Source organism: Notothenia rossii, assembly GCF_949606895.1.
Source record: "Notothenia rossii genome assembly, chromosome: 2".
Lineage (NCBI taxonomy): Eukaryota > Metazoa > Chordata > Actinopteri > Perciformes > Nototheniidae > Notothenia > Notothenia rossii.
In genome coordinates, this window is record NC_136904.1 from 74,558,635 (window position 1) to 74,571,101 (window position 12,467).

At 42.1% G+C, this 12,467-nt stretch overlaps 2 protein-coding genes across 3 annotated transcripts in view; one reads left to right on the top strand and one right to left on the bottom strand.

Annotated features, from left to right (window-relative positions):
• LOC307029146 (general transcription factor IIF subunit 2-like) overlaps window positions 1-12,467 on the top strand; it is a 54,443-nt gene that overhangs the window by 17,165 nt on the left and 24,811 nt on the right. The gene's annotated exons all lie outside the window — the stretch shown is intronic.
• Window positions 6,964-9,740, bottom strand: kctd4 (potassium channel tetramerization domain containing 4). Its single transcript, XM_079664838.1, has one exon. The coding sequence runs from the start codon at window positions 8,867-8,869 to the stop codon at window positions 8,093-8,095; it is 777 nt and encodes a 258-aa protein (XP_079520964.1). The 5' UTR covers window positions 8,870-9,740; the 3' UTR covers window positions 6,964-8,092.

Genomic DNA, 12,467 nt, shown 5'->3' on the forward strand with positions numbered 1-12,467 from the left:
TCACATAGATGCTGTAAGAAAGATGATGTCGCCCAAGGTGGTTTCTGACCGTTCGTATTAATTATTATTATTGACAAAAAAGTGATCCGACTCCGCCGTCTTGTAATAACTAAGTGAGATTTTGCCTCCTTAAATTGTTCTTTCAATTTGATTAATTACATTTTGACCAATGGCAACCAACATGCTTCTTTTGCCAACTTTCAGCTTATAGGATCCAAAGGTGTTTCGGTTAAGAACAAACTCTCCAAAACTGGTGGAAGAGGAGGGTCTTGGATAGGGATGGGTATCGTCCAGGTTTTAACGGTACTACTACTTTTATCGGTTCAGGTTTTAACGGTACTACTACTTTTATCGATACCGCTTATCGGTCCGGTCTTTTAACGGCACTCTTATCATTTCTTTTGGGGGGAAAAACGGGAAAAACAAGATAAATTAACTAAACAAATTGTGAACAAAACTAACATTGCTTTTTATTTAAATAAAATAAATAATATTTCACATCAAAAGAAACACAATGCTTTAACAAATCGTATTAAATAATCTGATGACAGAACTGTAAACAGAATAGCTGAAACTTTAACAAAATAAAGAGTAACTCAGTTACCTCTAATCATTAAACCATGTTTGTATAATGTAGTTAACTCTGTGTGTTGCTGCTAGCATACATAACACCTGATGTGGAAACGTTACTCGTGGATGGGCTACAGAGCTGCTAGAAAGACAGTGGAACCCGGTGCATTCCTCCGTCTGAATGTGGTGCACTTTTGCTAAATGTTTAGACAAATTGCTCGTGTTACCGCCCTTACATGCTAAACTGTTATTGCGCTTTTGGTAACGAGGATTGTGCACATCAAGACAGGTAAAGTTTAACCACACCTCGGAGCGTGTTCTCTCCGCCATCTCCTCCGTGTGTGTGTGTGTTGCTGCATGTAGCAGCTGCGTGTGTGTGTGTGTGTGTAAACGGCCCGACCCCTCCCAAGCAGGCGGGGGAGAGAGATATCTCGACTGGATTGGAAAGATCGAAAATACTAAAAATAATCATAGACGCATTTTGCAGTCTTTTTGCGTATTAGAAATGGAGTTGGCGACACTAAAACTGCAATATAATGTTTGTGTAGCAATAATACATACGACATATATTTTTTACACGTCTCCAGTACCGATAAAAAGACCGATAACGTCGGAGCTTAACGGTACCACGGTCATTAATAATTCAGCACCGGGGCCCGTTTAATACCGGGCCTCGGTACCCATCCCTAGTCTTGGACCATGTCGAACTGTGACTCGTGTTGTGGTTAGTCTTTGAAAGCAAACTGACAAACCACACGGTGTGTAAACAGCAGACTCTGCTAATTGCGAGCTATTTATAAATGATCTCAATCTTAAATATAATGTTCAAGCCATGTATATTTATGTTAATCTTTGGTAACTATGGTGACCATGGACGTCAGCATGTGAGTGCTGGGAATGTTCCCCCAATCCACCAGATTGCCAGACCAGTAAGTGCTGAGGTCTGCTGCGGAGGTTTCCTACTCTGGCAGTCCATTAAGTAACCCACACCAGTAATGCTGTCTTTTTCTTCGTCCTTCCATAACATGCAGTTTCACACAATACCAATTATGAGCTTGTATACAAATATATTTTTAACACCAGAAAACATAATTCTGTACGTATAATAAAAAACAATTTAAGTGCAGCATGACCTGCTGTCAATCAACACAATTTCCTTTTTTTTTTTTACTTCTGGTCCAACATTTTGTACATATACTATTGTTAATATTCTGCTATCCATTATTCAAAAATATTGTTGAAATAATCAAATGACCAAACATTATCTGACCCTCAAACATCAAGTCAGTGTAGGTTTTTAAGCTCAGCTGGAAGAATGTTCTAGTGTTTGATGGCTGTAAATGAAAATGCAGATTGTGCAAAGGCAGTGCGCCTCAGTGGGACGGTTATATCTGCCTTTAGTGCAGATCTTGAGTTTGTGCCACTCTGCTCACGGTGGAGCTGGAAAAAGCTCCTCAATGCTGGTGTTGTAGCATTGTTAATGATCCTGAATACCAATCCAACTCTTGTAAGCAGAACACGATTTTCAAAACGTCTCTTTATGATCCAACTTTTTCACAGCTTTGATCTTCTTGTGTCTTTCTGTTTAAGTTGAGAGTAGAGCTCAAATAAATGAGATGTAGCTGTGACCGATCGTTGAGGTAATATTTCAAGCAAAAGGGCAAACAAATTAATAAATGTGCCTCGTTACAGCCTGGTGGTGAGGATTTGCTGCATTTCTTTGTCTTATGTGATAGAAACACTGAAACAGAGGTAACTGCACTGGGGACAGGAAGATGTATCTCACTTCACTGGCAGAATGGTTTCTGTTAATCAAGAAACAAAGTCTTAAGGGCTAAATGCTGTTCTTGAGGCGAAGGAAAAGGTACAGTTCTTTTGGAAAATGCATTATTTTAAACATTTATATGAAAAAATGAAAGCATTGCCTTGACCCTAAAAATAACAAAATATATAATGGCATGTAAAACCATTCTCCATACTCACCTTTTTATTGTGCCTACCCCTGCCTCATTTGTTTTGTAACTGAATAATGGTCGCTGCTGCCTCTTTTGTCTGAGCTGAGAGTGGAAGTGGAAGGGCTCTGACCTCCCCCCCTCCTCTTCATCACCCATCTCTTTCTACTCCTCTTCTGCTAAAGCCTCTCTTTCTGGTGTTGAAAGATACAAATCTGAGGTATGTTAGTAATTTTCTGTCTGAGCAGCACCAAGGCACCGCGATAAGGAATGTGTGTGGTGTGTGTGTTCAAGGGGAAAAGAGAGTAGCTTGTTAACGTATGATGTAGGAGGGGAGTTTGCCTGGCAACAGGTGCAAAGCCTGGGATGAGACAGTTGATAGTATATACTTTTCTCCCTGCTGTAACCACCCCCCTCCTCTTTCTACCACGCGCCTCTCCTGCCTCCCTCATCACCCAAAGCTGCCTTTTGATGAAGTGATGATCACTTTGACCTCACCACTGACAAGTAAAGCAGTCAACGTCATAAAAAATGCATGAGGTTGATCTTCAATTAAAAAATGTTTGATGTTGTTGAAGGTAATTTGCGAAGGGTTGACATCTAAACGGCACAGGCTGACTGGGTTTGTCTCCTCTTTAATGTGTTTGCATTTTAATTGTGGATGTTTGTTGTGCGTGTTTGTGAGGAGTGGGCTGAGGAAGACGTTCGCCTGATGTCAGAGGTTGATGTGGGTGTATGAGTCATGGCGGGGGTGGTGGCGGCTGTTCCGACGGTCTGACGACAGTGCCTGCTGGAGCAGATGGTTTCAGTCACCATGGGGGGGGGGGGGAGAGAGAGAGAGAGACACACAGTTAGAGGTACAGTCAGAGATGCTGTTACTTCAAAAGGTGGCCGATTGTCAGTATCCTTTGTAAGAGGTGGTTAGAGATAATACACACAGTAAGAGGTGATTTAACTTGACTTACAAAGGCTTTTTTACTCTAGCAAGAATACACTCTTGAGTTGAATGCTTTTCAATGGTATGAGTTTTTCAATTCAATATTTTCACTCCCACAAGTTTCCATAAATGCATAGACCGAAAAACCAGGACCTCTCGGTCTCTGTTATGTTGCTTTTGATCATTCAACCCACCATTTTGGAAGTGCATTGATAAATCACTGGCGTATCCCTTTATTTAAATTGTATTTATGAAGAGATGAACGAAAAAAAGAAAAAACATTTTTTATTTATATTATTTTTGTCACAATAATATGTTTGTGTCACTGTCTACTATTGTAATTATTTATACTAATTACAATTGTATTAATGAATTTGTTGCGTCCAGTCCACAATACTTAGAAAGTTCACCTCTCCAATCATACACCCTAGTGCAGGGGTCGGCAACCCCCTTGGCATGGTGGCACGCGGCACCGTAACCAGTGGCACACTAGGAATAAGTGGAATAAGTGTGCAAAATATTAAGATTTTATTATTTTCGGATCCTGAACGAGACCGCCGCCAGAGCGCGTCTCCCCGTTACCTGCAGAAGGAAGCCATGCACGCAACGCAGCCCCGCTCTCTTTAACTCCACTCGACTTGCTGCTGCTTTCCTCCGTGGTGAAACGATCAGGGGTGAAGTGCTGCCGGAGCGCGCCGGCACTTCACAAATTGCAGTACCGATAAGGAGCTGTACAAATGCCGCAGTTTTTGCGTAGCTGTGTCTTTAGTTGAAAGCCCAGTGGCGATCTGCTCATCTCTCATCGAAAATAATATGCTACACAGGGGCGGACTGGCCATCTGTGTGTTCTGGAGGATCACAGAACCGACGGTCGTCATTCATTATTATTATGCCGTACCGCATCATGTAAGTTGCGCTGACAGGTGAAAGAGCTCCACACACTGCTTCCCCGCAGCGAGGCTCTCTCCGCACCTCCCGTTGACAGTTCATGACCCTTTTTTCTTTTAAATGGCACTTCATATCAAAAAGGTTGCCGACCCCTGCCCTAGTGTTTAGAAAAGATTCCCATTCCCAGAGGAGTCAACTTTATTTCCAAATATGTGGATGTACCGTGGGGCAAAAAAGTATTTAGTCAGCCACCAATTGTGCAAGTTCTCCCACTTAAAACGATGAGAGAGGCCTGTAATTTTCATCCTAGGTATACCTCAACTATGAGAGACAAAATGAGGAAAAAAATCCAGAAAATCACTGTCTGATTTTTAAAGAATTTATTTGCAAATTATGGTGGAAAATAAGTATTTGGTCAATAACAAAAGTTCATCTCAATACTTTGTTATATACCCTTTGTTGGCAATGACAGAGGTCAAACGTTTTCTGTAAGTCTTCACAAGGTTTTCACACACTGTTGCTGGTATTTTGGCCCATTCCTCCATGCTGATCTCCTCTAGAGCAGTGATGTTTTGGGGCTGTCACTGGGCAACACAGACTTTCAACTCCCTCCAAAGATTTTCTATGGGGTTGAGATCTGGAGACTGGCTAGGCCACTCCAGGACCTTGAAATGCTTCTTACGAAGCCACTCCTTCGTTGCCCGGGCGGTGTGTTTGGGATCATTGTCATGCTGAAAGACCCAGCCACGTTTCATCTTCAATGCCCTTGCTGATGGAAGGAAGTTGTCACTCAAAATCTCACGATACATGGCCCCATTCATTCTTTCCTTTACACGGATCAGTCGTCCTGGTCCCTTTGCAGAAAAACAGCCCCAAAGCATGATGTTTCCACCCCCATGTTTCACAGTAGGTATGGTGTTCTTTGGATGCAACTCAGCATTCTTTCTCCTCCAAACACGTCACATTCTCCCAATCCTCTTCTGGATCATCTAAATGCTCTCTAGCAAACTTCAGACGGGCCTGGACATGTACTGGCTTAAGCAGGGGGACACGTCTGGCACTGCAGGATTTGAGTCCCTGGTGGCGTAGTGTGTTACTGATGGTAGCCTTTGTTACTTTGGTCCCAGCTCTCTGCAGGTCATTGACTAGGTCCCCCCGTGTGGTTCTGGGATTTTTGCTCACCGTTCTTGTGATCATTTTGACCCCACGGGGTGAGATCTTGCGTGGAGCCCCAGATCGAGGGAGATTATCAGTGGTCTCGTATGTCTTCCATTTTCTAATAATTGCTCCCACAGTTGATTTCTTCACACCAAGCTGCTTACCTATTGCAGATGCAGTCTTCCCAGCCTGGTGCAGGTCTACAATTTTGTTTCTGGTGTCCTTTGACAGCTCTTTGGTCTTGGCCATAGTGGAGTTTGGAGTGTGACTGTTTGATGTTGTGGACAGGTGTCTTTTATACTGATAACGAGTTCAAACAGGTGCCATTAATACAGTTAACAAGTGGAGGACAGAGGAGGCTCTTAAAGAAGAGTCAGAAATCTTGTTTGTTTGTAGGTGACCAAATACTTATTTTCCACCATAATTTGCAAATAAGTTCTTTAAAAATCAGACAATGTGATTTTCTGGATTATTTTTTTCCCCCTCATTTTGTCTCTCATAGTTGAGGTATACTTAGGATGAAAATGACAGGCCTCTCATCTTTTTAAGTGGGAGAACTTGCACAATTGGTGGCTGACTTAATTATTTTTTGCCCTACTGTATACTAGTTCATTGAGGTTAGTATTAGCCTGTTTCACCTTAAAGGGGTACACAATTAAGAGAAAAACTAATCTAATTATGGAAACATTGATGTATTTTTAGTAAGTTAACATATTTAAAGAGGGAAATAACCTTAGGTATCACTTTTAAAAACTATGCTTACTGATATTGGAATATTACATGTTTTAAGGCCATTTTACTTAAAAATAAATGGTATATTTCTACTAACATTGAGGACGACACATTTAAGAGTGCAATAGAGAGAGAGATAAAAAGAAGGTTCTCCTTCAGGGAAAAGGGCAGAATTTATCTCAGACTGACCTACTTTTAGATATCTGAACATCTTTAAACAGGAGAGTTTGAAGGGGCTACATCAAAGATTCTGGAAATGCTGGAGAGCCAGTAGGAAAAATACCCATTTGGCTGAAATTGTTGTCGCAACATGATTCACAATATTGAAGGGAATGATCCTTTTTGGATCATCATTATTCTTATTTTTATTGACAATGATAATGGTGTGATATTTTTTTCTTCTGCAAAGACACTTTTCCAAGCAAAGATTTTTTTCTAACGGTTGTAAAATATGATATATAGGCCGTGACATTTCTGAAGAACAACCTAACTTTATTCAGTAAGTAATTTGCCTTTGAACTATTATAAATCTTCCTGGTATTGATCGATTAAAGCCACTCTCAAATTGAGTTATCTAAAGTGATCTGATGTCTTTATTCAGGGAGCAGAAAACAAATAACATCACATCCTCCACTATTCGGATTGGATTGATTTGCCAAAGAATATGCTACAAAGTAATCATTTTATAAGAAGAGAATGTTCTGGTATGAGCCATTTATTTCTATTTTATCAGAACATTCTGTAAATCAAAAATGCTCCTCACTGTTAACAGTTAAACCTCGCACAGACTATAATTTAATGTGGGTGAAAATGTTATGGTTGTCTGTACCTTTTTTATGCTATATGATGCAAGCAAAATAGCCCCAAGGTAATTATTCAACACAACATTATTACAAGCAGCATTAGACGGGCTGCTTACACCAAGTCATGACTCTCAAGTTGAACACAGACTTTTGCGGATACACTCAAAAGCACTTTTCAATTGTTTACTTTATTTGTAAAATATTCACAATGAAAAGTAATAGGCATTATTGTGACTTCACAGAGGCTCACAGCACTAACCAACACACAGTTTTTTCAGTGCACATGCATCATGCTAGATTCAAAGCCCTTACAATAATCACGGTTCTTCGCACTTAAACTCTACTTGATCTGAGAAACAGTTTGTTAAATCTGATTTTTGGAGGTGAAGTTTGTTAGTTCATCCAAAAACAAACCTAAATGCACTGCGGTTTTCCCTCCAAGCTCCAGAGAGGCTAATACACTAACTATTAAATGCACTAAACACAGCACACACAGAGTAGAGCAACACATACATACACATACACACAGGCACAGACTGTAGTAAAGCTGAATGGCACAACTGCGCTCAGCACGGCTGGTCTTAAGGCTTTTGCAGCAGAAGCAGTTCTTATGCAGAGACTGATCCACTGAGCTAGCGATGTTCAGCCTCTCAGTTGGATACCTTAGCATTTCTTATGGAAAGTTTACTGTTGGCTTGTCTTCCATATTTCAGAGTTTAGGTGTCATATCTAATCAGACGTAAAGTTGATCTAGGTCATTCTGAATTCTCTAAATACTAGCTTACAAAGCAGTGTAGAGGTCAATTCACCCGCTGCTATCAAAGAAACATTGTGTGTAAGCCAGCCTTGTGCATTTAAAGATATAAACACAGTCCAGGGAGACAGTCCAACCCACCTCTTCTCCTTCTTCCACCTAATGACACATTACAGCTCAGCACATGTTACAAGATCTTCAAGCCAATAACTTATTTTAGCGGGGTGGGTATTGAATTAGGCACTACTTTTTCCCTCTCTGCCTCCCCCTTTCCTCCTCTCCCGTCGGTTTCTGTACCCTACTTGACAAAGTGCAAGGCCTCCGCTGCCACCACAGAGCCTTTGCTGCTGTCGAGGCTGGTGACCATCTTGAAGCCGGATCTCAGCGCGAGCATCACTGTCTCTAGTTTCAAACAATCAAGCGTGCACAGGAATGTGCTGTCCTCCTTCAGAACGAGCCTCGAGCCCGGCTCCGACTTGATGAAGTGTCGGAACTGGATCACGTTGGACGACACCTCAAATTCTTCTGGGAATCCGTCCAGGCGGCTCTTGGAGATCTGCACCAGCCGGCCTTTGACTTTGTCGATGAAGGCGGAGTCACTGCAGTACACTTTGAGGCCCTGAGACCTCTCATGGCTGTCTGTCACCTCCAAAAATGCTGCCTCCCGCTGTGCCGCCCTCTGACTTTCCCACTCGACAACGGCTTCCACCAGTTCACTCAGGCGGTAAAAATCTGCTTCCCGGCGCAGGAGCCCAGCCTCGCGGAAGTCGTCAGGCAGCTGAAGCTCTCCGGTTCGGAGGTAGTTGAGCACATGGCGAAAAACCGGACCATCTCTATCGATGAATGGGTTGCCCATGGAATCAGTGTGCTGAACAGGCTTCTTGCCATTGGCAAGCTCTTCCAGGAAGGAGCCCTGGTGTTTGGAAAGGGTGGTCCGGTGTGCGGTGTACAGGAACCCCCCTACGTTCAGAGTGATGGTGCCTGAGGAGGGCTTCTTGAAGCTCTTGCTGGGCTGCAGCAGGTCCGGGTTGATGTGCCTCAGTTCACTTTCCATCCTTCTGAGGTTCCATTCCATTCTCCAGTCACCCTCTCCAGCCTCGACCCAGCCGCCTCCGAGCTGGTGTGTCTGCAGCACGAAACGATTCTGGCTTTTTCTTCCTTTTTGAATCTGGCAGTGAGTCTGTGCTGCCGCTGAGAAAATGAAAAGGTGTAGTCAGCTGTCGTACAGTGAGAGCAAATGTGTCCGAGAGAGTGTGAAGGTGGACGGGTGAGTGATGTCTGGCAGAGAAGCTGCAGTGAACTGGTTTCTGAAAACAAACTGGCTCTCTGTGCTGCTTGCTGTCCCTCCTCTCCCTTTCTCTCCCTCTCTCTCCCTCTTCAGGAGTGGGCGGGCAGACAGCGTCACACTCAGGGAGGAGAGAGAAGGGATATGCAAACAAAAGAAGAGTGCGGACTCTCTGAGCTCTTTCTTTCTTGCTCTCTTTTCCTAATTATCTCTGTTATAAAAGGTGCTGAGCTCTAACACACACGCACGAACACAGCCTTCACCAGATGGAGGGGGGTTGCTATATTCTTTTATGGTGTGAAACCATCTCGGCTTGTGTGAGCCTGAATTTGAAATTCCCTTTGCAGCCAAATCCATCTGGTAATCACACACAGTGCTACATGTGAACTGTTCGAAAATAAATCCAGTTCAATACAGGGCTTGACTGCAATCTTTTTTGTCTCATCTCTCATATCACTTCAGGGAGAAGTACGATTCCAACATTACTTATGTAAATGAGAGCAATAGGCGGTGCATTTATATATGCACATCCTGTTTTGTTTTTTGCGAGGTAACAAGCAGTCCACTGTCCTACTGGATGTTTCCTTTGCACTGACTAAGTGTGTCTTGTGTGTGCACTGGCTTGTGGGTCATGTGGTGGAAATGGGCCAATTACAGTGAATGGTCGTCAGTGCAGGAAGTACAGATTATGAATTGGCTTATGCTTTGGTCTGCAGCCTCTCTCTCTGTGTGTGTGTGTGTGTGTGTGTGTGTGTGTGTGTGTGTGTGTGTGTGTGTGTGTGTGTGTGTGTGTGTGTGTGTGTGTGTGTGTGTGTGTGTGTGTGTGTGTGTGTGTGTGTGTGTGTGTGTGTGTGTGTGTGTGTGTGTGTGTGTGTGTGTGTGTGTGTGTGTGTGTGTGTGTGTGTGTGTGTGTGTGTGTGTGTGTGTGTGTGTGTGTGTGTGTGTGTGTGTGTGTGTGTGTGTGTGTGTGTGTGTGTGTGTGTGTGTAAAAAATGCTACAACTACTGTCACAAAATGGATGAATGTGAAGTATTTTGTTAAAGGAGGATGAAAGCGTAATTAAGGAGCACTATTGGAGTGACTGATTGTTATTGGACTCATGATTAATTCATTTGGATTCCCGTTGTATGAAGAAATTAAAGGACGGCGCAAGTGGAAACAATTCACAAAGGGATTACCGGTAAACTGTTTAAAACACATGCTCAGAGTAAGCCGGATTTTGCCGATGTGTTTATGTGGATTCAAAAGTCGTAAATAATCTACAAAATGGAGGAGACCGATCTGATCGGAGCAACTGTGACAAATAATCTATAACTGAAACCGGCATGGACAATGACTATGTTTTTAAAAATGCGCTTATCCAGAAAAGCCCGGTTTGGACACTTAACACGCAGAAGAAACATTTATATTAAAGAAAGAATTATACATTTCTGTCTTTTTATGCCTTTAATACTAACTTGAATTTTTATTAAAATCAATTAATCAATTATTTTTTATATTTTATTGTAACGTAGAGACGAGGCTTTTAGCAACAATCATGTATTGCTTTACAATTATATGTACAAAAAATTAAATAATGCGCGCCCCCCAGGTTGGGAACCACTGCCTTAGATCCTGCTAGATAACTAAAGTATGCATGTTCTTATGATAACCACGAAGTAACCACTCTTGCTAAATGTTTCTCTTTGTTTCTTTAGGCATCATCTTATGACAAAATCACCAGGGAATCCGTAGAACATGGCATAATCCTATTCTTATATGTTACACTCTCTACAAACTTCTGAGTATTTCAGTCCGCATGGTGTTAACCTCCTTCAGATAGATTGACTTTAACCTGGGGGACAATGTCTGCATGATTGATCAGCACTTGTATAGGACTCTGGCAATGCAGTGCAACAGAGACATAGGGCTTGCTACAGGGATGTTTACTGTATATCTCAAGGTAATTGGTTGCAAAATATTGTTTCTTGAAGCATTTCCTAGATGAAGACTTGAATGATTGATTAGCTTTAGGGCTGCAACTAACTTTTGTCGTTTGTAAATTGTTGTTTTTGATTAATCTTTGAATAAAAACGTCAACATCTCTAAAACATCAGCATATTTTGAAAAATGTGTGTGCACTCCTTTCCAGCAGAATAAAGTGACAGCATTATTATTGCAGAACCCGTTGCACATCATGAAAAGCTGAACAGTTGAAAGAGAAAAGACAAAACGTGACGCTTGTTCAGCTCCTCTCTGGATGACTGAAAACATTTACACAATGACAGAAACTCTACAAAGGAGCTCGGTGGCCTTGTCATTAACCCTACAGATATAAGAGCTTTGTGCAAACACAAAACATCAATGTGTGTGTATGACGCTTTCATAACGCTGCTGTGTGTTTCACTCATAGTTCAGCAAATGTATCATTACTTCTTATTGTGTGTCTTGACCAGCTCGCACTTAGCAAACAGTTGAAAGAGGTGTTTTATGTTCTGGTTTACATGGTTGAGAAAAGCATAGCAACTGAGATGCTCAGATTCTGCCCTCTTGGCGCCCACGGTCCTGCCTTGTACAAAGTCTGTGGGATCACACTTGAGGCCACTTCTCAGCAGTCTGTTCACATGCAAAGTAGATGCAGAAATGAAGGAGCTGTTGCAAGCACCTGTTTAATTAGCGACAGTAATGAAAACTACAGACAACTCATATGTAACTTTAATACACTTCAGATTGCACCTACGAGTATTTAGATTTATCCAATGTGTGTTTGGAAGTCAATGCTTACTGGAAAGCAGCAGCTGTTGATATAACAGGAGGCTAAAACCCCCCTAGTGAATATTATACAGTGGGGCAAAAAAGTATTTAGTCAGCCACCAATTGTGCAAGTTCTCCCACTTAAAAAGATGAAAGGCCTGTAATTTTCATCCTAGGTATACCTCAACTATGAGAGACAAAATGAGAAGAAAAATCTAGAAAATCACATTGTCTGATTTTTAAAGAATTTATTTGCAAATTATGGTGGAAAATAAGTATTTGGTCAATAACAAAAGTTAATCTCAATACTTTGTTATATACCCTTTGTTGGCAATGACAGAGGTCAAACGTTTTCTGTAAGTCTTCACAAGGTTTTCACACACTGTTGCTGGTATTTTGGCCCATTCCTCCATGCAGATCTCCTCTAGAGCAGTGATGTTTTGGGGCTGTCGCTGGGCAACACAGACTTTCAACTCCCTCCAAAGATTTTCTATTGGGTTGAGATCTGGAGACTGGCTAGGCCACTCCAGGACCTTGAAATGCTTCTTACGAAGCCACTCCTTCGTTGCCCGGGCGGTGTGTTTGGGATCATTGTCATGCTGAAAGACCCAGCCACGTTTCATCTTCAATGCCCTTGCTGATGGAAGGAAGTTGT